The sequence below is a fragment of the Brienomyrus brachyistius genome, chromosome 17 (genome assembly GCF_023856365.1).
Source record: "Brienomyrus brachyistius isolate T26 chromosome 17, BBRACH_0.4, whole genome shotgun sequence".
Taxonomy (NCBI): Eukaryota; Metazoa; Chordata; class Actinopteri; order Osteoglossiformes; family Mormyridae; genus Brienomyrus; species Brienomyrus brachyistius.
Genome location: NC_064549.1, coordinates 12,021,211 through 12,047,806, shown reverse-complemented (window position 1 = coordinate 12,047,806; position 26,596 = coordinate 12,021,211). Strand labels below are relative to the sequence as shown.

The window sequence follows — 26,596 nt, the reverse complement described above, 5'->3', positions numbered from 1 at the left end:
TGATGTGTAATTCTCGTGGATTTCACCTAATACCTGTTAAATACCGTACAAGCTTTCGTCGAATATTTGCGCCGATATCTGTAATGGTATTTTTCCACCCCAAGATGGCGCATTGTGAACACTAGAGGAAGATAAATCGGCGTATTTTGTGATATGACGACACATTTATTTATACTGCAGGTTGATATCACGTTTCAAAAACGGGAGTTCATGAGAACAAAATCGCAAAGCTTGAGGGACAAGAATGAAACATCTGCATTGAATCAAAATCCTCAAATATAAGGTTTACGTACGTTTGATCGCAATCTTCTGTTGTCAACCACAGATTTCACGTGAACTATTAAAAAGAATTGGCAAGTTTTACTTATAGTAAATCTGATTAAGGTAATTTTATGATCGTTTTTTAATCGCTGTTATGTTTTCCGTGGTTTTCTACGTCGTTTCTCTTGGAGTAGGTAGTCTAACGGGCGAGCGTGGTATAAGCTAGAGCTGTTACATAGATGAGTTCACAAACCCATCAGCCCTGTTCATTGCTTTTTTTCCCTCATTCCTTCCTCCCTTTATTTTCCCAGTGAGAGAGGAGTTATAAATAAACGCCTCGCGTCGTCACCGCGTGAATTGTTGCTCCCCATTGATCAGCGGCGGGCGGGGTCCCGAGGGGGCGGGGTCGAGTGGTGGCGTCATTCCGGAGGAGCTGAAGATGGCTCCTCACTGGGCTCCTCTGCCACATAGATGCGTCAGTTTCCAGCTGCTGGACCGCAAGTTCATGTTGTGAGAAGGAGAAAAGGAGAAAGACCAGAAGCGTAGCGGCTCTGAGGGGTGCAGCTCTCCGCCCGTTGCTTGCCGTTAAGCAGCCTGACCACTCTGTCTGCCATGGGTTCGACCACGGATGAAGAATTTAAAGAGAAATTGCTGTGGAATGTGAAGCGGGAGGTAAGTGCCTCCGTTCGTCTATCTCCCTGTCTTTCCTCGTCGAGCTGCACGCCTAACGCTGCCGGGTTCACACCCGACGCGGGGAAGCGTGTCGCTGTCAGCCGGCGCCGGTTTAACCTGTCCGCCTCCCAGACCGTAATGAATGACAGCTCCATCTGTAGCCTACGTTGTCCCCCCACTCGCAACATGCTTATTACTATAAGTTTAACATTAACTCGTTATTATTCCTTGCCATCTTGTCACCATTTGTTTCTGACGTTTCGCGGGGAGAGGAGGCGTGCGACCGTTAGCGCTGCATCCCCCGGTGGCACTTATCCCTGTACCGGAGCATGATGTCACTGTCACACCGCACTAATGGCACCGCTTCACCACTATTGTGCACAAGGAGGATCTGCATTTAAATGTGCAAACGTAAAATCCGCAGCCTCGTAAGCGTTTGTGCAGCACTTGTGAGTGGCTCTCTCCAGCTGTGATGTAGTCTTTGTGCAAAGGAATTTTAAGGTAAAACGCTTTTCTAATAAATATTACAAAGTAGGCAAAACAATGCATCTGTTGACTGGCTGTAACACGAATGTAAATGTGAGGGTACCGTGATCTCCGCTGCCTTTTATTTCATATCTCCCCCGACGGTTCCCCGGTGCGGAGGTCGAACAACAGGTGATTAAACAGCCTCGCCGTCGCCGGGCAACTAGTTAAAATGCGACCAGCGCTTTTATCGAAAGCTTCCCTGTTCAAACAAAGCAAATCAATGACTGGGGCAGCGGGGTTGGTGACAGGGACAGAGGCGCCTGCTCTCGGAAGGGCAGGAAAGATGCAAGGCTTGTATGCCAGCCGGCGTGTTTCCCCACATCACTGAGACATTCAACGAAACACTTCAGGGCTGCCCTGTTTTGTGACGTATAAGTTTAAATGGTACCTGCAGTTTTTGTTTAAACATTTGATCCTGAAATCAGCAGGAGCAGTTAAGTCGTGGAATAGTCCTATTACCTGGAGTAGCTGTCAGATTTCACTATAAAGTCCAGCTTTGGGAATAGCACTGGCTTCTGGAGAAAACAGAATTTCCTGCAAAGTTTTTTGGTGAGTTTATAGCAACTGATCTGTTGGTGTGAGACAGAAACAGGTCTGAATACCTTCTTTTTAAAAAAGCATTACTCACCACAGTCTGTGAAAGATTAATAAAAGGGGTGTATTAATAGTCACAGTCCTGTCTTGTGTCGGTCAGTCCTGAAGAGTGATCCTGATTTAGGTCACCATTAATCACAGTGCACAGTCCATTCATACATTTTTTTTGTGCCAGTTAGTGTCGTGACTCCCCCCCCCCCCCCCCCCCCCCCCAAGGAAGGAGTGGCCAGTCTTCCATTCCCTTCCCTCCTTCCACATTTGCTCCCATGAATAATAGAAATGCTCTTGGTTCTGCGGTTGAGAGTAGGGTCAACGCCCAGACGCCTGCAGCAACGCCGCCCGACACCAGCCATCAGAAGTGGGCTCGTTATTCAAACTGCTATATATCTGAGCCCAACATCAGGGTGGCGTTTCCCTATATCTCACCCTCCGAGCATCTTCATCTCACAGGAGCTTCAAGCCGCATGTGCTGCCTGTATCACCGTCATGCTGATCACTTCGATAAGTTGTCTCTGACATAATGTTTAGAACGAGCAGAAATATTTCCCAGCTCGCCCATAAATGCTGAGCTTGACCAGCAAAGATTGCAGTACTTGCACAGTGATTGTTTTTTTTTTCTTCCAGAATGGTGTTTGAGCGTTTATACGCTTTTGGGATTTTTGATTTTATTTTGTCTTTCTGTGTCCCTGTGCTTTGCTCATGTCAATAAATCAACTTTCTCTCGAACCAAACAAACATTTTTGAAAAATGTGTTTTGGCACACGTTTTCATGTCTAAGTGCCTGGGGAGCGGGTTGGGATTAGGGTTCTAATACAGGAGTGAACACGTCCCTCCTAACACATCTCAGCGGTTTGTATCTGTCCACAACTCTTTCGCTTATTCAAAAACCTTTAGCAGACTATTCTATAGAAAGTTGTTCCCATCCTGTGGATGTCCATGAGTCCTCTTCCTCCTCCTCTTCCACCTCCTCCTCCTCCCTCATGTTGTGGCTCTGCTGTAAGCATCTGTCTCTTTAAGCCTTATCCATCCGCCTCTGTGTTGCTTGGCAACTGAAAGCATCAGCAGCTACCTAAGAAGATAAATTGCATCAATTGACGATTAATACTGTCAGAGGCGGCTCGCTCGGGGACAGGATGGGCTGCTTGGGACCCTGTAGTCCCGCTCTTCTCTCTATGAAGCTCTCTGTCTGGTGAACGTTATGTGTCCATCTTATGTTTATACATGCTATTGGCGTCATACTTTTAATTGTGTTTCTGTTATGGTGAGCAGCTACATTCTGCTCTACTCCAGTTATGCTACCCCACAGCATGTTTTCTCTCCTGCCGTTCAGTCCGTCTCCATGAAGTGATGATGGTGTCATCTCTTGCCTATGAGATCCCCTTTCGCCAAGTGTCACGACTCGGCGTGACTGCCAGCAGCTCAAGGCTAGTGAGATCCCGCGGCATGGCAGAGAGCCGCCTATGCTCGACGTGGCCCCCGGTGGCTGTGTCCAGCATTGCGGCTGCTCAGCAGGGGATGCCCGCGTGAGATTTCATTGCCAGCCAGGCCTGCCTGCATTGAGCTCTTATGAGTGGGTAATCAGACGTGTCATCTGCCCCTCCTGCCGGCAGAGCTGAGTGCGTGGCGGTCATGGGGGGGGGGGGTGTCACTGCACTCCTCTGTGCTTTGGTTGGAGGCGGCAGTCGAGCGCACATCCTCTGCCGAGGAGTGGGCTGAACACCCCAGAGTGATACACGATACACCATGCTATTTATTTATTTGCTTGCTACGCGGTGCTTTGCTCCTTTTTGACTCTCCTGTCCCATACGGCTTGCAGGTAATCCCCCCCCCTCAGGTTGTGCTGTATTGGTTTGTCCCTGCCCCCCAACAGTTGCATTGGTTTGTCCCTCCCTCCCTTAGATGGCCCTGGTGTTTTGTGCCACCAGTCACCAGCAGTCTCTTGCTGTCTCCTGTTTGCCAGTGTGTGGCTTCCCAGGGTTGTTTGTTGTACTGGTTTTTGGACACGCCCCACTCCCCAACGCTCCTTTGTCACCGTCACTTTACTGGCATGTTTAAGATTTGTGACAATCACCCTAGTGCTGTGTTTGGCTGTCCGGCTCACCAAAAAAAGTCTTCGCCCTCTGCTTTAGAACGAGGTTTTCCATGCTCTAGCGAGGTCTTGGAAACATGGCACCATATGCCCTTTGCATGTGTTTGTGTGTCCCGTGTGCCAGCCTGGCCCCCATCTCTGCTTCACCATAGCCCTGCCGACATACTGTAGCATCGCTGAAACAATTAGCAGCTGTAACGATTCACAAGGCGGCAAATTAGATTTCATCGTTCGCTGCTGGAAACGCTATGGGCCGCTGTGCAGAGTGTACTGAGAAGGGACCCCTGTTAACTGTGCGTACCCTTCTTACTAACAGCTATAACTTTATGACGCAAAAATTCTCCATATATAACAGTTTCTACATTATAGTATTTATAGCTACAATATGTGCCTGAAAATTTGGATTATGTGTCTAATTATGTTTGCAATTAAATGCATAGGCCTATTGGTGAAGCATCATCCATAATATTATCGATTTATCACGGTAATAATTATTAAAATCATGCCTGTTAAGCAAACATGTTGTTACTGAACTAAATATACAATAATCACTAAATGTCTCTGAGATAAATTTAGTTATAATCAATAAAACGCATAGCTCTCTAGCCAAATATCCATTATTAATCTAATATAACTTGTCAATGAAACTATTCTTATCGACATAAGTACAAGATTATAATCCATAAAATGTGGCTATCGAGCTGAATATGCATTAATCATCTAATAAAAGATTTCAGTTATAGCTTCTGTCAAGTTAAATGTAAACAATTATAATACCCTAATGAATAACATACATTTTTAAAAACATTTGTTGAACTTGGGAAAAATATATATACAGTGAAACTGTCACTTTTTAAAAATACCCTGATACTAATTTCTGTAATAAATTAGAGTACTCCCCGGCACTACTTCACCATGACATCTGCAGCTGCTCTCCTGCAACTGCATACCTGTAGCTGTTCATCCATAGCTGTTCCCCCGTAATTGTAGCTGCTCCCCTGTAACGGTAGCTGCTCATCTGCAGCTGCTCCCCTGTAACGGTAGCTGCTCATCTGCAGCTGCTCCCCTGTAACGGTAGCTGCTCATCTGCAGCTGCTCACCCGCAACTGTAGCTGCTCACCCATAACTGTAACCATTCGCCCATAACTGATGTCCTGTACCTGCTCAGAGGCTGTTAGGCAGAATGCCACATGCCCGTTTCTCTGCTATTAGTTCCTTCCTCCCTTTCTTCCCTTTTCCTGGGCTGGTCTGTACTGGACTGTAATCTCGCATCTGGCCTGACTGTCTCATCATTTGAGAGAAGCAGCCTGAATGGTGATCTGAGAGTATAGGCTTCACAGCCTTGCGGTCGCTAATGGCCCAAAGGCTGCATGCATTTATTGTATCACTCCATTTATCCCTCCTGACTGTGCGCCTGACTCTGACTCTTATGTTTCTTGACTCTGCTCTGCCATCAGTTTAAAGCTGGTATTCCCTTAATTCTAGCACCTTGTGTTCTGGACATTTGTGCTTGTGTATTTTACTGAGCACACGGGTACCTGCACACCTTCTGATGTTCATTCACCCGTCTGTCGTTTTTTTCCCCCCCACCTGTGTATTGTTAGGGGAGGGTGTTTTGAGTCCATCCCCAGTTTGATCTCTTGTGTTTCATGTACGTCATCGGTGGGATTTGTTTGTTTCTGGAAAATCCCTGAGATGCCACCCCACACAGAACAGCCCATTACCCAGCAAAGCCCCCATCAGCCGGGGAGGGGGGGGGGGCAGACATGGCTCTCCGAACGGAGAGCCTTTTGCTCCTTGGCCTTGCGCTGTAACGATAGCTCACAGGCAGAGTTAATCAAATGACAAGCTCAGTCCCCCGCAGCTCCCTTCCCGCTCTGCCCGTGTTACGGATGATGAGGGAGGCTTTTACCACGGCCAGGGAAATTGTAGGTTATCAGTGTGTTTCTGCTGCCGCCGCCAGAATGGCCTCATAATTGTGGTGATTGCAGCGAGACTCAGATTCCGTGAGAGTACCATTTTACCACGGACACAATCGCATCAGCAATTAGGCCCTCAGTCATGCCGGGGGGGTCCCGGTTCATGAGAAGCCGCGGCTTCCTTCACACTCACATCTGTATGGGTGTTTCGCTCTGCCCGTTTTCGCTTTGCCTTTTAGGATGGCTTTGTTTGCCCAGAATGGGTGGGTGTGTCTCTTCTGCCAGGCTCCTCCTACTTTTTGGTGCCCCGCCCAGCACCAGTCTGGCTCCAACACACTTTTCCCTGCTGGCTGATAGTGCGCTCTTTTGCCGTTACAGGTGAAGCGGATCATGGAGGAGGCAGTCACCAAGAAGTTTGTGCACGAGGACAGCAGTCACGTTATAGCTCTGTGTGGTAAGTAAGCCTTCCTGGCCTCCTGGCCTTCCTGCTGGTGTCGTTCCTGAGAGCCCAGTGTCCATAAAAACGCGTGCCTCTGACTGGGGCCCCTCGGTGTCGCGCCATCTCTTGATGTCAAATCATCATCATCATCATCATCATCATTCCTCTGCTGATGCACCTCAAAGGTAATAGTGACCATATCTACACAGCTGCCTGTCACATACCCCACCCTCTCAAGCGTGGCATCTCTCTTCACACTTCCCCCCACCTTTTTATTGCAAAAGATACGCTAAACATCTCTGGAAGTCATGGCCTGCCCAGCAGCTCTTGGTGCTTAAACTTCCCTCGGTCCCCAGACAACACTTTAATCGCATTAGTAGACTGGACATTTCACCAGAGATTCCTCTGTGGGAGGTGTGTTGTTTTAAGTGCGGCTGTCAGACCTGCAATTACAGCCCTGTGCCCTTTCCTGTTCTCTTGCATATAGTTGATTATTTGGTGTTTGTTACAGAAGCACTTTACATTAATCGTGCAGTGACAGTGTGCAGGTGTGGAGGCTGCAGTGAAGCACCCACTAAACGATTAGCTTGCTGTGGCCTTTGACACTCTCACACTGCGTCAGTGTGACGTCTTTCACTCACCCTGAGGATGATGTGGCTGCAGGTCCAGGCTGACATCCCAGCGCAGCATCACTCACGGTCCCGTCTGGAGGCCTGCGATTTCCCCCCCACCAGCAAATGTGGCACTCCATGCAGTCTGATTGGGCAGTGGATGTGAAGCCTGGTTTTCGCACGGCAGCTTGTGTGTGCAGAAACGACCTGTAATAAATCAAGAAAATGCAGTGGGTGTGTCCTGGGGATTATCTGGCCGGCACACAGGCAGGTGACACGTCCCACCTTGATGACATCATGACCACTTATGTCTCTATAACTCTATGCCGCTGCTCTGATTTGGCTGCCCCTGCCCCCCACCCCCGCCACTTTTTTATAGTCAGGTGCTCTGTGATGAGCTTCGGTGCCTCATGGCTGCCTCATTAACTCATGTCCCCTTCCCCTAGGTGACATTGAAGCCCCAGTTGGAAAGGTGGGAATCTGTGTGTGATGTTGGCATGGTGGGCCCAGACACACTTGGGGGCAGGGCAGGGCAGGGTTGGGCTTGGCTCGGCTCTCAGCATCTGCGCCCCAAGCCTTCCCTTCATTTGACCACATGCCCCCAGGTGCTATTGCTGCCCGCTGTCTGCGGGCAGTGACTGGTAGCCTCCTCCCACCCCCCCCCCACCCAGCCCTCTCCTCCAGCACGCTGAGTACACGCTGTACCACCATCTACTCCTGTGACGTAGGCACATTAGTCAGAGGGTGCTGTATGTGTGGGAGCCTCCCGGTGTTGCTTGCCTGTGTGTGTCTGCGCAGAGACGTGCCACTCGACTGCAGGCGCGTGTGGCTCGCCTGTGTGGGTCTGCGCAGAGATGTGCCGCTCGCCTGCATGCGTGCGTGGCTCGTCCGCGCGGGTCTGCAGGAAGATAGAGCAGGGCCGCTCACCTGTTTGTGTCTGTGGCGAGCAGTGCTGCTTACCTGCATGTGACTGCACTGCTTGTCTGTCTGTCTGTCTGTCTGTCTGTCTGTCTGTCTGTCTGCAGGGAGACGTGTGTGTGCTCATTTCTACTGTTTGCCCGAAAGAGTGAGCATGATTCTGGTCCAGCATGACTTTGCTGCAGTAATGCAACGTGAGCATGTGAGCATCTGTGTTTCTGTGTGAGTGAATCGAGATGCATTTCGGTGGGTGGGGGAGAGGGCAGCTCCAGCACCTCATGAATATTCAACATACCTGGCGAATGCTGGCAGTTATGACATGAATACCATGCTTTACTCTAATAACTCAATCTCTCATTTGAATGAGTAGGCTGTCTGGTAATGTCTCATACGGCCTTGACCGCAGCCACCGATAGGGAGGCCGTCCCGTCGGGGGTCAGCATCCCTGCTACTTGCTTACATTGCGGTAAACTGAAGCCTGGATACCTTGCTGGTCTGTTTCTGCATGGGCTGCACATGCTTGTGTCCCAGGCGGCTGCAGCTCCACGTCAACTTTAAGGAGTCACATGCTTGCCTTTCATGGGTCCTAGGGCTGGGTTTTGCAATGATGTTGCGATGACTATCCTCTCCCCCAAATCTATAATTTTTAATCAGGCAGGTGACAGGTCTCTAATTACTGGCACAAGGTCCCTAGGGGAGTCATGCCTCATGTACTTGTGTGCGGTAGTAGAATTAATTGTGTGTGATGAGCTGTGCACCCAGGAGAAGCCAGAGGTGCTGACACCCCCACGCTCTGGAGGAAAGGGGCGCATGCCCAGTGTAAGTGAATATGTAGAGGAATATAGATTGTGTGTCTATTAGGGCTCCGGCTGGGGGGCAGGGAGCTCACCTGCCTGTAGCCTTTCTGCTGACGTGATGGAACATTGGCTGCCACTGAGCCGAGGCTGAGCTCACGTTCGTGTCGAATCCGATTCATCGACATAAAGCCTGACGCAAAGGGAATATGCTAAGTAACAAATACAGTGATTACTCAGTCATTCTTTGCCCTGAAAATGTAGTGTCAGGGACTACAGGACAGTGTATATTTATTTAATTGATTGATAATTCACTGATAGTAATTATATGTGTCATAATTGTTTTGGTTCAAGATTCTCAAGAAAAAACAAAAGGATCCCTTTGAAAGTAATGATGTAACGGAAGCAGTCATCATCATAGGCTGCCGTGCTTACCGGCGGTCTGCAGGCCTTGCCCCTAGGTGACGCTCAGGTGAAATAGCAGGTCTAGTTGAAACCCCTACCTGCAATAAGCATAACATGACCTGCCCCCACAGGGGTGCGCATATGTCCGTTACCCACTGAACAAAGCTCTCTCCCCTGCAGGGCTCCATCAGGGCAGGCAGCCTGGTTTTGGATTTGGGGTTCATACCTATTGTCATTTGCCTTCAGAACTCTGCAAAAAGCAGCTCTTGTCTGTCTCTTTTTGTGTGGTTTAGGGAGTGGCGTGTGAGATTGGAATGTAAAGCACAGCCTTCCATCTTAATCTTCTGGGGGTGTTGTGGCTATGAGTCACAAAGTCAAAAAACACCCCCCCCACCCACATTACTCCCGGCTGCGTCTTACGCAGCTGCAAGTTGTTCTGTAACACATTCAATTTACTGTCTACAACTTTGGTTTGTGGCTCCCTCCTGGGTCTTGGGCCGGCGTTGGGGGGGTGGGGAGTTGGGGGGTAATCTACTGAGGTTCTTGTCCCCCAGCCTGTTCAGGCAGCCACCCTCATTAATGATGCCTCTGTGTTAATTAGATCAGCTGATACGCTCAGTGGTGCATGGAGCTGTAGTCTCTCTCTTTGATGTCCTTCTGCACCAGATTTAATTCCCGCCTTGCTGTTCTATGGCCTTCGTCCTTAACCAGGATTCTGGCCCCGGGCTGGTTTGTGTGTCCTTACCCATGTTTGTGCTCTTCACCCTGGCTGGGAAGTGTGTTTGGAAAAGGGTGCACCCTGAAATGCCGCGTGTGTGTGTGTGTGTGTGTGTGTGTGTGTGTGTGTGTGTGTGTGTGTGTGTGGGTGTGTGTGTGTGCGCCTGTGTGTGTGCGTGTGTGTGTGTGTGCGCCTGTGTGTGTGTGCGCCTGTGTGTGTGTGCGCCTGTGTGTGTGCGCGCGCCAGTGGGTGTGTGTGCATGCAGATCGCTCTCTATGCATATGATGTGTGTACAAATAAAGGTGTGGGGGCTGGCGTTGGCCGTCACCGTGGGCGGCAGAGTGTGTCCGCTCTGCGGTGAGTGGGTGTTCCGCCTCCTGGCTGGTGGTGGGGGGGGTTGCTCAGTCATTATGTAAGAGCTCAAATGAGAATCATCGTCTTTGTTTCACAAAAGGACCTTGTCAAGCACTGGCCTGGGCTGTGCTCCCCTACCCCCTCCCCCAGCCATTATCTCCTGCTCTTCGAGCATTTATCCTGTTTCCTGTAATCATGTCACCACTGGGGGGTGCCCCCCCTGCTCGCCCCATGTCTTGTTACTGCCTCCCATTCACTGGTTTTGCAAATGGCTCTGCGAGATAATTGCACTAAACCCCTCAGTAAAAGGCACTTAGATGATTCACCAGCTCCGAAAGATTACCCCAGATTTTCCCCAAACCTACCCCAAACCCCTTCCAGCAAACCAGTGAGGCTGAATGCTGGTATGCCCCAGTTCATTGATCTTGGATTACATTCAGCACAGACCTTTGTGCTGACTGCTCACAAAATCTCGTATGATGCTTGGTGATTTAGCTCAGAAAGTTAAGGCCATGATATATGCATATCTCAGACTTTGATTATTTTATTTACCTTCATTTGTTAGAGTAGATCCCGTCAGTATGGAGCACAGAGGTGCAACCTCAGCAGTACAAGATCTATTAGCACCAAGGTAGCTTTCCCTGACCCTGTTGATCGAACCACTGCATCTGCCTGGGTGAGCTATCAATGGCCCTTCCTGCTGCTCGATGGGGAATGTGACAGATGTGTGTTGCACCACTGTATGTGGTTGTATTCCAGAAGCGTCTCGCGGTGGACTGTCTCGCGGTGGACTGTCTCACAGCGGCCAGTCTGAAGCATTCTTAACCTCTGCTTTCTTTCCCAGGAAAAGGTTCCTGCAGTTATACACGTGTGTAAATGTGGTAAGATGCTTTGATGAGTCTGCACAGTGACTCCTCCCCTCTCCTCCAGGCACGGTGGAGGCGTGTCTCAGCCACCAGCTGAAACGCCGCGCTGCTGGCTTCCTGCGCAGCGACAAGATCGCCGCTCTATTCACCAAGGTGGGCAAGGCGCATGCCACAGCTGCAGACGTGTGCCGCAAGGTGCAGGAGCAGCTGCAGCAGCAGGCCGAGGCCACCAGGTTAAGCTCGCCTCCCCGAATCACCGCTCCCTTTCCAATCCTCACCTTCCAGAGTCATTGTCACCTTAGCGATGTTCACGTTAGTTTCAAAAACTCACGCTCCACCATGCAATGTTTCGTTTGGTTTGTTCGCAAGCTATTGGCTCGACCTTTTGCACAACTACTGTCGGTCTTCCTTGCCCCTAGGGGGTGCCGCTGGTGCCACCCATAGTCCTGGACTGGACTTGACCATTAAAAGGTCCTCTGTCCCATCTTCTTTGCCTCCTCTGTCTCTGCAAAGGTTAACTGGTGTTGCCTTGGTTACTTCGACACGGATCAGCATCACACGAGCGCTCACAGATATCCTGAGTGTTTTCTGCAGGACGCCGAGTGCCTAGGGGGCTACATTTGAAAAAGAATAATAACACCAGATGAATAATGGGGCAGCCTGTCACGACTCTCCAGCTCTGCATTTGGGAGCATCTCATGGGGTCGTGACTATTTTATATTCTGTTGTTTTCTTTATCGGCCTGTCGACTCTCCACTAGGCGTTTCCGGAAGGTCTGAAATGTGATTAGGCTGCAGGGACGTCGTCCCACGTTGGAGAAGCAGATTTAATTTGCCTTTAAATTGCGTTACTCGATTGTTCATGTCAGAAAAGAGTCTCTCTATGAGGCCGCGTGCATCAGCCGGTTTCGGTCTGCTTACACCACTGCGAGGTCCGCAAGGGACCAATGGAACAACTGCAAAAACCTTTTGCTGTGGTGACCTATTGACTGACTGATATTACAGGCCGTCGCCTTACAGATCAGACAAATCACTCATGTTAACCTTAATACAAGGTGAGAGTTTGTATAATAAGACCTCTCCATAACTTTCATGTGTCTTAAGTTCCGAAATGCGCTGTGTGGTGATGGTTTAGAATCAGCCGAGATGCTGAAGGGTGGATCCACAGCAAGGCCTGCTAAGCAACAGCCAAAGTTCCCCTCTGAAGTAGGGAATCAAATTCACTGAGGATGCTGCTCCTTCTCTGTCACACACCCCAACACACATGGTGGTGTCGAGGTGCTCCCAGTGGATCTATGCTGTTACAGGTCTCTCCTTCTCACCATCCCTTACTCTGCCCCGCTCCCGGTCTGTAGAGCGAGAGGGAGATTAAAGGCGAGGCCTTGCTGTTACAGAGGGCCTGCCTGACATCTACTTTCCCAAATCTCTACAGTTTTAAATCACAGTGCCACAGACAGCTGAGAATTGGTTAAGGCCAAAAGGTTCTATGGTCAGATTGCGTGTTGTCTACACTAAGGTTTGGTTGTGCCACAATGCCACTCTGTGGTAGGGTAGACTAGTGCAGGACTGTGCCGTAGTAAAGTGATATGTGTAAGTAGGTGTGGTGTTATAACCTCCTGTATCCTGCCTTCCTGTATTTTTGTGACTGTGCTCCCCCAGGAGAGTTCAGAGTGCGGGACCTGAACCCCTGAGGAGGCAGGGCTCGTCCGCTGGGCGCGCGCCCCAGCCTCTTTCCGCCCAGGCTGTCAAGCATATCTGGGTGCGAACGGCGCTCTTCGAGAAGGTTCTAGACAAAGTGGTCCAGCACATTGTGGACAACTCTAGGTACCCCCCCCCCCCCCCCGCCACCGTACTTAACCCAGCACTGATTATTTTTCAGTCTCCTTTTTTTGGTTCCTCATTGTCTTTTCATTAAGTTGAGTCTATCTCTGCTTTTCTAGTAAGTACTATGAGAAAGAGGCCCTGATGCATGACCCCGTCTACGGACCCATCCTGGCAGCACTTTTGGGTGAGTGTCACCTCTCCTCTGTCCCTGTAGCTTACTGCAGTGTGCCAGTTTGGCATGCTGCCACTCCTCCTCCTTCACTTTCTCTTTCCTCCCAGTCGGCCCTTGTGCCCTGGAGTACACCAAGCTGAAGACGTCTGACCACTTCTGGACCGACCCCTCCGCCAACGAGCTGGTCCAGCGGCACCGGATCCACGGAGCCCATCGTGGCCAGGAGTGCTGCCAAGGCCGGCGTCCTGCCCTCGGGGTAAAGGCATGGGTCCCACTGGGGCTCATTCTGGGCTCCATCCCGACGGCCTTCTCCAACCCCCTCTGCTGTACCCTCTCACCACCCTCCAGATCCGCAAGCGCCAGTCCAGCGGAAGCATGTCCGAGGATCGCTTCGCGGCATCCGCGCGAGAATACGTGGAGTCCCTGCACCAGAACTCACGGACGCATCTGCTCTATGGCAAGAACAACGTGTTGGTGCAGCCGGTGAGCCGAGTGGGGGTGGGAGGAGCCATGAGCCGTAGCGTCAGAGAGCCCTCACTCACACCACAGGATGTCTCTAGTGCCCCCACCCCCTTTTTGCCCTGCGGAGCTCTGATAGTATGCTCCGATTTGCTGTGGGAGGCCGTGGGAGGAGGTGCTGCAATATGAATGAGTCGTAGTTGGCTTGGCTTTGGCCAGCAGTGTGGGCCCTTCAGCCGATTGATCCACGCTTTCCGGGATGCCCAGAGTCCTGAGTCAGCCACTTCCTGCTTTGCTCTGCCTCCCACCTGTCCTCCGTCTACTCGCTTCTGATCATATGCCCCCCCCCCCAAGTCATGGTGTGATGTAGACTGTAGGGACAATAAAAACAAAATGGCAGTGTGGGAGATCCCTCTGTGCATCCCCAGAGATCTTGTTCCTCAATCTGTCAGCTTCACAGCCACTGCGAGTAAACACGGCTGCTTTCAAACTGCCTCTGACATAAGCCCCCCCGCCCCCATGCCAGTGTGGTAGCTGATAGTGCTGCACCATGCTTGATTGGGGCAGAAACGCATGAATCGATCCTGTAAATTACCGGGGCCAGCCGGGACAGAGGGGAAGATTTAGCTCCAATTGGATTTCTGTGTGCAATCCTGTAAATCCTGCCTGAGTGCAGGTACGACCATATTTCAGCACTGTGGTCAATCTCTCTCCTTCTACACTTCCCACCACAGAAGAAGGACATGGAGGTGTTGCGGGGCTACCTGTCCCTCCACCAGTCTGCAGACACCCTCAGCTTGAAGTGGACTCCAAACCAGCTGATTAATGGCACTCTGGGAGACTGTGACCTGGAGAAGAGGTACCCCGGCCCCGTCTCCAATGCTGCTCTCCACTCTGCCGTCGCTTTGGTGTCCTCAGCATGCTTTCTCTCACTCTCTGTCTCTGCAGTATTTACTGGGACTACGCTCTTACTGTGCCTTTGAGACAGATCGTCTGCATCCACTGTCACCAGCGGCGTAAGTAGTATGTGTGTGAGCAGAGTGGCACGTGTGAGAATGCAGAACTTGTGTGGGAACATGACATATGTGCAAATAACGCACAAATGTGCCATTCTCCAAGAACGGGCTTTCCACATGAAGACCGGGAAAGAGATGTCCTCTGTGGGACACCTGGGATACAGTATGCATCAGATTCGGATGCCGTGCTTTTTGGATAAAGGGGATATCAGTGATAGGCAGTGGGATTAGTGTGCTAGGTGAAGCTGACGGGACCGGTCCTCCAACAGGTGGGACAGTGCCTGGTCCAGAGAGTAAAAGTCCAGTTGAGTACTTTGTGACTGTGACTCTTTATACTCAACTGGTTGGTTGAAACAAAATCTTAATCTGGACTTTTACTGTCTGAATTATCCTCTGGCTCTTTACTTTGGTGGTCATACCCAGCCGGACCCCATGTGGTAATGGGACTCCACCAACAGCTCCCTTTGACCCTGAAGTAGGCATCAGAGAGGCAAGCCAGCCAGATTCTTTCCCCCCTTGAAAATAACCTGAGTCCAGCCATCAGGAAAGTGGTGACACTGGTGTACAAGCTGGGAGGAATCAGACAAAAGGTGGTGGTTAGCAGTGGGTAGCACACCTTCGGCATCAGCACAGGCCGTGTCTAGGAATGCAGGAATGGGATGACCTTCCAGATGAATGGCAGGCAGCCATCAAAGAGGTCTCAGAGGCTGGTGAATTCTGCATCTCGCCATCCAGGTCATTGTGACTGATCCAATCAGAAAACATGGGCTCCTCCTGTGGAGAAGCATGTCTAACGTGTCCCTGATGTAGGGGACCCTCCTCGACTTGCCTGGTTTCTGGGTAACCCCATGGGCCAGACTAGCCTTCATTAGGCCCAACGGTGGTGAGGTACAGCCCCAGTCTTTTGGCAGACCCTGCATCCTTTGCCATGGCAGTGGCCATGTGGACCCGCTCATTAACTTCAATCATCTTGGTCGATGGGGTGGGTTGGCTTTGTTCAGGGGTTAGGGATAGGGTTAGGGTTAGTCTGTAGCCAGTGCTGTATAGTCCTGAAGAGCTGACCAATCTGAGCAAGCGAGGATCTCAATTTTCTTGGGATCATAGGCCTCGGGGGCCATCCTGGGCAGGGCAGGGTAGTCAGGAACTTCAAAACGGGCAGCACCCTCAGTCGCTAGTGTGGGGATTAGGGGGGCACCTGTCGAATGCTGAGTGAGAGCCTTGAGATGGGCGGCCAGATGCTGGTCCCGCTGAAAGGACCTCTTAATGGAGCAGCTCTGCCATCGATGCTGTCTCCCGATCCGCCTGCATAGCTTCTATTCTCCACCAATTGATGGGACATGCTGACTGCAGGGGAGTGAAATACCTGTTTGTCTATAGACTGCCAGACACAATTAATTTTGTTCCTGCATGGTTCTGGTGTAGGAATTGACAGTGTCAGTCTGTGGTACTAAACTCCCAGTGGATTCAGTTGGATGACCTCCTGTCATCTGACCCGAACCTTGTCGGACCCATGTCAATGTTGTCAAGGAGACATAGCATCAGAAACTATAGACATGACCTAGGATTGTCTCACTTCATCAGCCTTGTAGGTGCTTCCATGGAAACCTGTTTCCATACTTCATCCTCCTTGCTTGTTTTGTACTGCGTGTGTTTTCTGAGATTAGCACATGAAACTTCAGGCTTCAGCAGGTGTTAGTGACTGACCCGCCGCTGCCTTCAAATCATCTCCCTGCCCCACTGTTCTTCTGTTACTGTTCAGAAGACTTGTGAACGACGTTGCATGAAAGACGAGTGCCTCCTGATCCTGATGTCTACGTCCCCAGCTCACTTTCTGCCTTGAATTCCTGCTCACGTTGATCACGTTCATTTTGTCTCTGTGCACCCCTACCCCCCCTCTCCACAGCGGACTGCGGTGGGACCCTGGTCCTGGTGAGCCAGGATGGCATCCAGCGGCCCCCCCTTCATTTCCCTCCTGGAGGGCACCTGCTAGCATTCCTATCCTGCCTGGAAAATGGGCTGCTCCCCCGAGGCCAACTGGAGCCCCCACTGTGGTCGCAGCGTGGCAAGGTGAGGCCCCTTCCCAAACGGCTGGGCAGGGACAGTGGGTGGGTGTGGCTGGGTGGGGACGGTGGGTGGGTGGGTGGGGCTGGGTGGGGACAGTGGGTGGGAGTGGCTGGGTGGGGACGGTAGGTGGGAGTGGCTGGGTGGGGACGGTGGGTGGGCGTGACTGTGTGAGGACGGTGGGTGGGCGTGGCTGGGTGAGGATGGTGGGTGGGCGTGGCTGGGTGAGGACGGTGGGTGGGCGTGGCTGGGTGAGGATGGTGGGTGGGCGTGGCTGGGTGAGGACGGTGGGTGGGCGTGGCTGGGTGAGGACGGTGGGTGGGCGTGGCTTTCTGTTTGTGCGTGTGTGATGAGCTTAGCTGTTAGGATTAAATGGCATTCCGCGCGACCATCGGCCCTTTGGTCCCCACAGACATCACTTGCTGCGGCTGGTACATCCGAGACAGACAGCCCATTAGCATGCCTTAATTAGCCCCCCGTGGCTACAGCTCATCCCCATTATCATGCTTGCAGTGACTGTCCAGCCGTTAACTTAGGTGTTGTTTTGACGACAAGCTTGCGGATGTGCTGGGCGTGCGTATTGGGGGGTGCAGCTGGCTCACTGTCTAGGATTGATGGTTAATTAACAAGCAGCAGATACTTGAGGGACCCCAAGTGCAGGCTGTACGTAAAGGAGCAGCCCGACAGGGGGCTAGTGATGCTGATGAGTCCTTTCTGTCTGCTGTCTGCTTTAGGGATACATGTTTTGTTAAGGAACCCTTTTCAACGCCTGATATCATTTCCTTGGCAGCCCCTCCCTATTTATGTTGTTTTTCATGTGTGTATGTTGATCCCTCAGCTGCCAAGCCCTGCTCCAGTAGAACAGTCCCATTAACACCCGCGAGAAACTTGCGTTTCTACCTGGCTTCTCACATGCCCCGTGTGTGTGTGTGTGTGTGTGTGTGTGTGTGTGTGTGTGTGTGTGTGTGTGTGTGTGTGTGTGTGTGTGTGTGTGTGTGTGTGTGTGTGTGTGTGTGTGTGTGTGTGTGTGTGTGTGTGTGTGTGTGTGTGTGGTAGGGCAAGGTTTTCCCGCGGCTGAGGAAGAGGAACAGCACTGCACGGCTGCTGGAGCTGGGCGGCACGGGGCAGGAAGACGAGGTGGCTGCTGATTACGTGTTTCGCATCGTCTACCCAGGACATCGCTATGATTCCAGTGAGTGAGTCCCTTCAAGTGGTGATTTTACACACAGTCAAGATGGCAGCATGTCAGCCCCATGGTTGGTGTTAACCAGTTGGGATTCCTGCCTGTGGGTCACATGCTTACTTACAACCAGTGGTGTTGAAGTCTGTTGTGAAGTACAGAAATTCTTGGGGCCAAATTTCCATTTAGTTTGGGAAGGATGCGAACATGCATGCGAGTATGTGTGTGTGTGGTGGGCATTCGGGGTGCTAAACTGTGTTTTCTTATTGCCCGAGCAGTCACTATAAACTACCACCACACGACAGGCAGCCGCGCCCCCTCGCTGGACGACGATGAGGAGGAAGAGGATAGACTTCACACAATGATCTCAATGATCTGCTCGCGGAACCTCACAGATCCTAGTGTCATGAAAGGTTTTTATCACAAGACCCTAACCCTCTTCCACCCCCCACTGCCTCCTGGTCCTCAGATCTCAGCCCAACCGTGCTGGCCCCTCCCGAGGGTGTGGGAGGGGGGGGGGGGCAAGTGGGAGTGTGTGGCAGAGGTAGGGTCCTTTTCAGTGTTGGGTTTTTTTCCTCCTCCCATCCACTGATTCTGCGCTCATGGGCCTAACCTCTGTGTGTTGCCATGACAACAGCACGGGAGTTCGGGTGATCGACATCGCTGCCCTGTCCAAGTTGCGGAGAGTATCCGTCCACGGCATGGGACCGAGAGAAAGGTGAAGGAGGCGGGTGTGTGGGGAGGGTCTGGGGCAAATGGAGAAATGGCAGAGGAGCAACAGGAGAAGACGACTGGGAGTGTGTCGAATTCAAGAGATGGAGGGGAATGTAGGTGGCAAAGCTGGACACCCTGAAGTGCTCCACCTTGGTCGGTCAGACAGAAAGACAAGCAAACAAACAGAGATGCAGGCAGTCAGGAAGATTGGCAGATAGGCAGGTAGACATAAAGATAGGGCAGTCAGAAAGAAAAGCGGACAGATAGGTAGACAGGCAGTCAAGAAGATAGACAGGTAGTCAGATAGGCAGTCAGACAGGGCTGACAGGGGTCATAGCTGAAGCAGTATGGGGATCTCAGATGTTTGTTTTCCCCTTCACCTCTGCTTTCAGAGCGATTGGATTTGCTCAGGTTTCTGCAGGTTGACACCATCCTATAATCGGCTGAACTACAGTCCTAAGGACCTTGGGTCAGTCTTCTCCTCAGTGGAAGTAGAGATCCACCCCCTAAACCCCCACGCTTATTACGGAATACAGAGCAGGAGTGGATCTGAGGTTTCTAGCCTTCTAATACTTCGTGCCCCCCCCTGCCCCCCCCCCCCCCCATGTTCATAGCTGACTCTCTTTTAAAACGGTCCCCTTGTCCTCACACCATAAAGGGTTCAGGGGGATGGTGGCCAAAAAGAGGGACAGGTAGAAGAGTCACGGAGGATTTGGATTGTTTGTGTATGTTCAGGACCTGTAGCTTTTCTACACATTCAGGCCCAAAAACTTTTGTACACGTTCTGGACATGCAGAATATCTGTACATTCAGGATCTGCAGCACATCTATACATTCGGGATTTTCTATACATTCTTCTGACGCCCGGTGTTAGAACATCCTACAAAGCACCCAGTCAGCAGAGTGGAGGGGTTCTTCTCCTCCTTGGAGCTGGATGTGATGCAGAAGCCCAGAGTGGTGCGTCGAGGTGTCCAGGCAGCCCAGTAGAGCAGTCCGGTGTCTCTGCCACGTCCTCTCACTCTCCTGTCCTCTCTCAGCACTGTTGGGTTTGGGTTCTGGCGGCCAAAATATGCTTCGATAATTTGCTCTGGTTCCCTTTGCAGTTATTTTTGTTCTTGAAAAAGTTTTTGTTCCATTTCTTCATTTGGTTTTTAGTGCGACATGCTTGACCTTTGCATGTGATACCTGCACCTCTTTCAGTTTTTCTGTAGTCTGCATTCCTGCATATTTCCGAGGGAATCGACACCTGTGTATTTTGGTTTTTCACAGATTCTCTTGCTCCTTCGCTTCAAACAGTGTTTTGTTTTCCCTCCTCTGTTGAACCCCTTCTGTTTCTGCAATGCTGTTCACTGTAATTCTTCACAAATTCCAGTCACCTTTCATTACAAATGTCGGGTCCTGTGGGGTTCTGGCGTAGTAGAGACATGGATCGTTCTGTGAACAGGGCGCTGTAGCGTAAACGGCTTTAAGTCACATGGCCAGTAGGCGCAGAGGGCTCCGGAAACACCCGCAGGGCAGCTGCTTTTGTTTGTTTTTCCGACTTTTTCTGTTTACGTTCTTTTTTTTTTGTTGTGTAAAAACCATCAAAGAGGCTTCTGTTTATGCCAGTCCATCAGCTTCAACCTGAAGAATTAAGGTGAAGAGCATTTTTGACACCTTGCTGTTCATTCGTTTTTTGTTTAGTGTTCATTTGTTTGCCACTTGCAGGTCATTATTTATTTCAGTCCGCTTCTTCTTTTCAGTAGTCATGGTGGCTGTGCTGCGTCCAGCATGGCCCAGCGCCGCCCTCCCCTCTGCCTCTCTCAGCACCGCTCTCTGCCGCCTCAGTCCTCGTTTGTGGCTTTGCACCTCTGCATCCCTTATGCTTATTATTATTATTATGATTATTATTTCAGTTATTTTTTTTTAAGTGCAGATGCATGCGTTTCTGATTCTCGGCTGTTCCGTTTTCTTAATACTCGTGTTGTATGATTTTATAGCCGCAGAACGTCTGACATCGATGTATTATTTTTTTATTTGTTTTAATCTTTTTGAGACGTTTTTTTTTCAAAGCGTCTCAAATTAAGAATGTGCCAATCTCTACCTTAATTGAACTCGTGGTTGAGCTGAGGGGCCAGCATTTAATGCCTGAAGGGAAACACTGTGTCACGTGACCGGCCGTGTGGCGTTCATCTTGCTGCTCGTGTTGTGGATGCTCTGCCGGGGCAGAGGAGGACCCTACGGATGCCCCCCCATAACTGGCCACTTAATAACTAACTAAAACGCAGGGTAAACTTTCTTTTCTAAAGGTACAGAAAGCCCCCCTGTGATTGAAATGTGAGCCCCTCCCTCTTCCGCAGGACAAGGAGTCGAGAGGAAGCTGCCGCAGGTGAGCTGTGGCTCCTTTTAGCCACTGACCTCCCTGTCTCTCTCTCCCTCTCCTGCTCTCAGACCACGGGGAGACGATGGAAATGCCAGGCTTGGGGGGCAGCCCGTCGTCATGGCAGCAAGGAGAGTGCAGCAGCCACCTGTCGTCTTGCCTCTCCTGCTCCACCGGGGGCAGCAGCGCGTCTCTCGAGTTACCCCCTGGCTGCACCTGCATTCATGACCGGTGAGGGCAGACATGGCAGCCGGTCTTTCATCCGTGAAATCCCAGCTGCTTTGTCCTTCACAGTCCGCGCAGATGTATGGAAACAGAGGGAGGACCAGCACTGTTGTCACTGCACTAAGATGCACGTCGATTAAAACTTGTTTTCTTGGTGTAAATGCTTGGCATGCTGCCTGTTAACTCTCCGTCGTCTCTGCCGTTGCCAGAATCCCACTGAAGATGCTGTGCCAGAACATGAAGCGCCAGATCGTGTCCCGCGCCTTCTATGGCTGTAAGTCGCCCCCTCGCGCTGGAGCGGGCCGGGACCCACGCAGCCAAAACAGCTTTTAAAGCAGTACAGCGAGCAGCTGCCTCCCCAATCTCATCCTGCAAGTTTGAGTCTAGATCTGAACAAGTCAACCTAGCTGCAGGGCAGTTTGCCAACCTGGATGGGGGAGGGGGTGGCAGCTCCAGGGAAAACATGCCAACCCAGGTGGCCATGGGGCTTGACTCTTGTCTTGATCTTTAATGTTGAAAGTTAACCTCATAATTGCTCCCATTTGAATGTCCTTGCTGTCCTTGCACTCTCAGGGCTGGCTTACTGCCGGCACCTGTCCACAGTGCGCACACACCTGTCAGCACTGGTCAACCACAGCATCGTCCCACCAGACCGACCATGTGAGGCCTCGGGGGGACTCAGCAGAGACGTGTGGAGCAAGTACCAGAAGGACTGCAAGGTGAAGCTGGCTCTGCAGTGCCAGGCTCGACCATGAGAGGGCAGCAAAGCCCACACTTTCCTCTGACAACTCGGCTAATGGGGGCCCCTGCTCACCCTGCAGAACTACAAGGAGCTGGAGCTGCTGAGGCTGGTTTACTACGGGGGGGTCGAGCACGAAATCCGCAAGGAGGTCTGGCCCTTCCTGCTGGGCCACTACAAGTTCGGCATGGGGAAAAAAGACATGAACCGGGTATGGATAGAGCACTGTACACACTCTGAGGGGAAACGTATGTCTCTGTATGATGCATGTATGTCTGATTATAATGATTAAGCGGCAGGCACAATCGGATCTTCCTGTTTCTGGAAGCATGACGGCCCTTCCCTGGAAAACACCATGAATCAGTTTGTAGTCACCTTCACGAGTCAGTGTGACCCATAGCACCAACGCTGATCAGCACAGAGCCTTCCCAGTTACCCAGCATGGCGTGCTCCAACTTGGCAGGCTCTGCCTCTGACACATGCTAGTCATCCCAAAATAAACGGACTGCACAGGCGATTATTTATGTGAGTTATAAATTGCTATAACAATGCTTGTTAATACAGAGTGAATAAACAGAGTTAAGGTGATTGTTTTGCTGTTTATGATTTTGCTGCATGACACTGTTCTGAGCGATGACCATACTGTCGGTAAATCAAACTCAGCTTTGACATCAAGAGTCCTTCAGTTTCTGGTGGACTCTCGGGAAAAGAATGCAGGTGACCTGTGCAGCGGAGTTCTCTGATGCCGGCCTGCCCCGTCCCGGCCTGCCCCCCGTCCCGGCCTTTCCTGCCCCGTCCTTTCCTGCCCCGGCCTTGCCTACCCCCCATCCTTGCTTACCCCCCGTCCCGTCCTGCCCCGTCCCGTCCTGGCCTACCCCGTCCTGCCCTGCCACGTGCTGTCCCACCTGCCTCTGCCTGTTAATTTACGACCGGCCATGCGCCTCCTCCAGATCGACGAGAAGATCGCTACCCGGTACCAGCAGGTGATGCGTGAATGGAAGGCCTGCGAGGTGATCGTCAGACAGCGCGAGAAGGAGACGCAGTCCGCCATTTTCGCCAAGCTCTCCTCGGGCAGCAGCATCGACAGTCATGTGCTGAGGCTCATCCACCGGGACTCCACGATCAGCAACGAGGTGGGGGCAGGGGGTTGTGCATCAGCTAGTCCAATGCATGGTATGGGGGGCAGGTTTCCTTACTAAGTCCGTTTTCCGCCCTTAGGTGTTTATGTCCGTTGACGAACCGGATGCCGCCGGTCAGGACACCCCCAGCGGGAGTGACTGCACCCCACCCCCCACTGCCGCTGTTCCTCCTGCTGCCCTGGTGGAGTTTGACTCTCCAGACTCTGGACTCCCTTCCTCGCGAAACTATTCTGTGGCTTCCGGACACTCTCAGCTCATGTCCAGCATCGAGGACAGCCAGAGCCTCGAGGAGGAGCTTTTGGAGGAGTCGCAGCCCCGGGGCATGCTGGGAGATCGGGGCCAGCAGGAGTCACTGAGCGAGGAGCAGCTCTGCAGCCAGCTGGACAAGCCGGCAGCGAGCGGCGAGGGCCTCCCCGCCTCCCTGTCCTCCTACACGGTGGGTTGGGGGGAGGGGGAGCCTCCATGTTGAGTGCTGGAGCTACACAAACCTGCTTGGACGAGGGCCTTGAAATGTGATCCCACCTCCCGCCTCAGATCGAACTGCTGGACACGGTGGCGCTGAACCTGCACCGGATAGACAAGGACGTCCAGCGCTGTGACCGCAACTACTACTACTTCACTCCTGCCAACCTGGAGAAGCTGCGCAACATCATGTGCAGGTGGGAGCGCCCCCTATGGGAAAAGCTTAATGCTGCCCCCCTTCAAAAAGAAAGTACATAAGTGTGTGTGTCTCTCTCATCTCAGCTACGTGTGGGAGCACCTGGAGGTCGGCTACGTCCAGGGAATGTGTGACCTCCTGGCGCCCCTGATGGTCATCCTGGACGACGGTAAGTCTGCGAGCCTCACTCTGGGCTTTCCACGACGGTCTTACTGTGAGAATTCCCACGATGCTGAGCCGCGCCTCTTTGCACGCCCCCATCAGAGTGCCTGGCTTACAGCTGCTTCACACAGCTGATGAAGAGAATGGGGCAGAACTTCCCCAACGGAGGCGCCATGGACACTCACTTTGCAAACATGAGGTCCTTGATCCAGGTGAGTGGTGCTCCCCCCCGACGGGGTTTTTTTTGCAGCAATAACATCTGGCTCATGATCCTGAAGCTTCTTGTTTTTCCCTAAAAGATCCTCGACTCTGAGCTGTTTGAGTTGATGCACCAAAATGGCGACTACACCCACTTCTACTTCTGCTACCGTTGGTTTCTGCTGGACTTCAAAAGAGGTGCTTCTTCACGTCTTCTTTCCGGCGATTTCTTCCCTGTGTCCCGTCCCACCCCCCTGCCCTCTGCCCCTCCCCACCATGGTAGCTTTACGCCTCTCTCATGACAGAGCTGCTGTACGAGGATGTGTTCGCCGTGTGGGAGGTGATCTGGTCAGCCCAGCACATTTCCTCGCAGCACTTTGTCCTCTTCATCGCCCTGGCTCTGGTGGAACTCTATCGAGAGATCATCCGGGACAACAACATGGACTTCACGGACATCATCAAGTTCTTCAATGGTCAGTTTCTGGTGCTTTTGCGTGGAGAAATGCTTACCTTTTGGTTATATGTTCATGATAAAATGTGTATGTGTGTGTCTCTGTGTGTGTGTGTGTGTGTGTGTGTGTGTGTGTGTGCACGCGGGTGTCTGTCTGTCTGTGTTTCAGTAGTGAGTATACACACCGTGTGTTGGCATGCAGTGAGTGTGCAAAGGTTCACTTAGTATTTAGTGTGTATGTGTCTGCCTCTAAGCCTGCAGTGTACTGCGTGTGTTGAGTGTGTAAGCTGTGTCTGCTTCTAACACTGCGGCGTTTCCCTGACAGAGATGGCTGAGCGTCACGATGTCCAGCAGATTCTGCGCATCGCCAGAGAGCTGGTGTATAAAGTCCAGTCTCTTATTGAGAACAAGTGAGGCGGGAGCGCGGGTCTCTAGGGCTGGGGGCAGCTTCTCACTCTGGGGCACCCCAGCCCACCATCTCCACCCATGCCTGCCCTGCTGCCCAGGCAGGGGGGTAAGATGCAAACGAGCACAGCCCACATTTCAACCATGTCTGAGGGCAGCCGCCTGGCCCAGGAGGCCTGTGTTGCCTTTAAAGAGTCTCTTTAAGATTATTTTTAAAGTAATTTGCCTGTCACAGAATGAGTTGTGTAAAATCTTTGGAGTTGTCTGCATGCCTGTGAGTTTGACGACACTGTGACACAAGTTAAATACTCTTAAAAACGACATATTTATGAGATCGTTTTAGATCATTACCGTTTACAGTAATGACTCTCTCCAGAGGAGCTTATAAATAATAGATCAATATGGTTGGTTTTGGGGAAGACAAGGAAAATCCATGCCGTACTAAATATCACAGTGTAATGAGGTGCAGAGCCAGTTTGCAGTGGGTTTCCCACCAGCCCGCTAGCTTTTCAGAGACTGTCGCAGCAGCACCAGAACTTACCATGGTGAGGATTTCAGCTATCTACAGGAATTAGCCGGCAACACAGCCCTTTTTAGCTGCCGCCTGTTTGATTCCCGCACCCTGTGCAGTTCAGTCTCACCTGGCCATTTCTGTTCGGATGGTGCCCCCTACAGGAGATTCCCTTTGCCCTCGCTTCAGATTTCACCTGATAAAAAAAGAACTTGAGTGTTGTGACCAAAAGGACTGTGCCAGCCTCCGCGTGCTCATGATCCATGCAGTACGTTTCAGTCTTCTGCTCAAGGCCCACAGTGTTGGGCTCTTCCTCCTTTCTGGATGCTTCAGTTTCGCAGCTGACCCCATAGAGTGACTGAAAGCTAACTGCTAAAGTAGTCCACGCCTTCACCAGAACATTCCAAGTTTTATGATCCTTGTTTTTATTTTAAAACCACTTCTCGCACTTTGGACCAGCCTGTGCCGGTGAACCCCCCCGACCCCCCAGGAGAGGTTCGCTGTTCTAGGTGGGGATGATGGGACTTCCAGAAAGACGGTCCAGTTCCTGGACACGGTCTGTCGCTTTCCTGCTTAGGGGGGGGTCAAATCAGCCTGCTTTCAAATGCCGAACGTGGTGCAGAAAGCAGAATTGCAAACCCCCCCCCCTTCCATTCCCCCTTGAAGAGCTGAAGCCCCAGGTCCGCGTACCAAAGCCTCCCGTCTGCAACAGCAGCCAGGCGAGCTGGTGCAGCGTTTCGGCCGATAACGACTGTTTGCTGGGCTACTCTATTCCATAGCCTCTATGAATACTGTGCTAAATGTTATTTAATCTCTACAACTGCTACACGCAGCAAATGCCTGAGATTTTTAAAAGGGAGAATGATTTTTGTAAAATGTTACTGGTTTGGGAACGCAGCCAGGTCCTGTACCCTACAGATCTGTAAGCTTTAGCGTGGCAAGTGTTTACTTTGACTGTTATGTGTTCATTATTGTTGTGCACTGAATTTTACCCATTTCAAAAATTTTATTTTAGGAAACTAACTTTGAATGACCAGGTATGTATTGTAAAGGAAACAGTTTACCATGAATGTAATATTTAAAAAAGGATGTCTTATTAAAAATAACATTGGCAAACTTTTAGCAAGCTTATTCCATGGACAATTCAGAGACAGCA

At 51.4% G+C, this 26,596-nt stretch overlaps 1 protein-coding gene across 2 annotated transcripts; it reads left to right on the top strand.

Annotated features, from left to right (window-relative positions):
- The first annotated feature begins 91 nt into the window (after nucleotides 1-91).
- On the top strand, nucleotides 92-26,556 carry sgsm2 (small G protein signaling modulator 2). Of its 2 annotated transcripts, XM_048980838.1 has the most exons (25): nucleotides 92-384; nucleotides 733-933; nucleotides 6,442-6,517; nucleotides 11,233-11,401; nucleotides 12,827-12,991; nucleotides 13,108-13,175; nucleotides 13,271-13,419; nucleotides 13,512-13,646; nucleotides 14,357-14,481; nucleotides 14,571-14,638; nucleotides 16,542-16,705; nucleotides 17,756-17,891; nucleotides 18,158-18,292; nucleotides 21,024-21,183; nucleotides 21,387-21,451; nucleotides 21,751-21,896; nucleotides 21,999-22,127; nucleotides 22,867-23,049; nucleotides 23,135-23,491; nucleotides 23,590-23,714; nucleotides 23,800-23,882; nucleotides 23,978-24,087; nucleotides 24,175-24,271; nucleotides 24,379-24,546; nucleotides 24,850-26,556. In XM_048980838.1, the coding sequence occupies exons 2-25, from the start codon at nucleotides 874-876 to the stop codon at nucleotides 24,936-24,938; spliced, it is 3,162 nt and encodes a 1,053-aa protein (XP_048836795.1). In that variant the 5' UTR covers nucleotides 92-384; nucleotides 733-873; the 3' UTR covers nucleotides 24,939-26,556. The 2 variants fall into 2 exon arrangements, with proteins under 2 accessions (XP_048836795.1, XP_048836796.1); XM_048980839.1 differs by lacking the exons at nucleotides 92-384; nucleotides 18,158-18,292 and having other exon boundaries at nucleotides 391-933.
- Nucleotides 26,557-26,596: the final 40 nt, after the last annotated feature.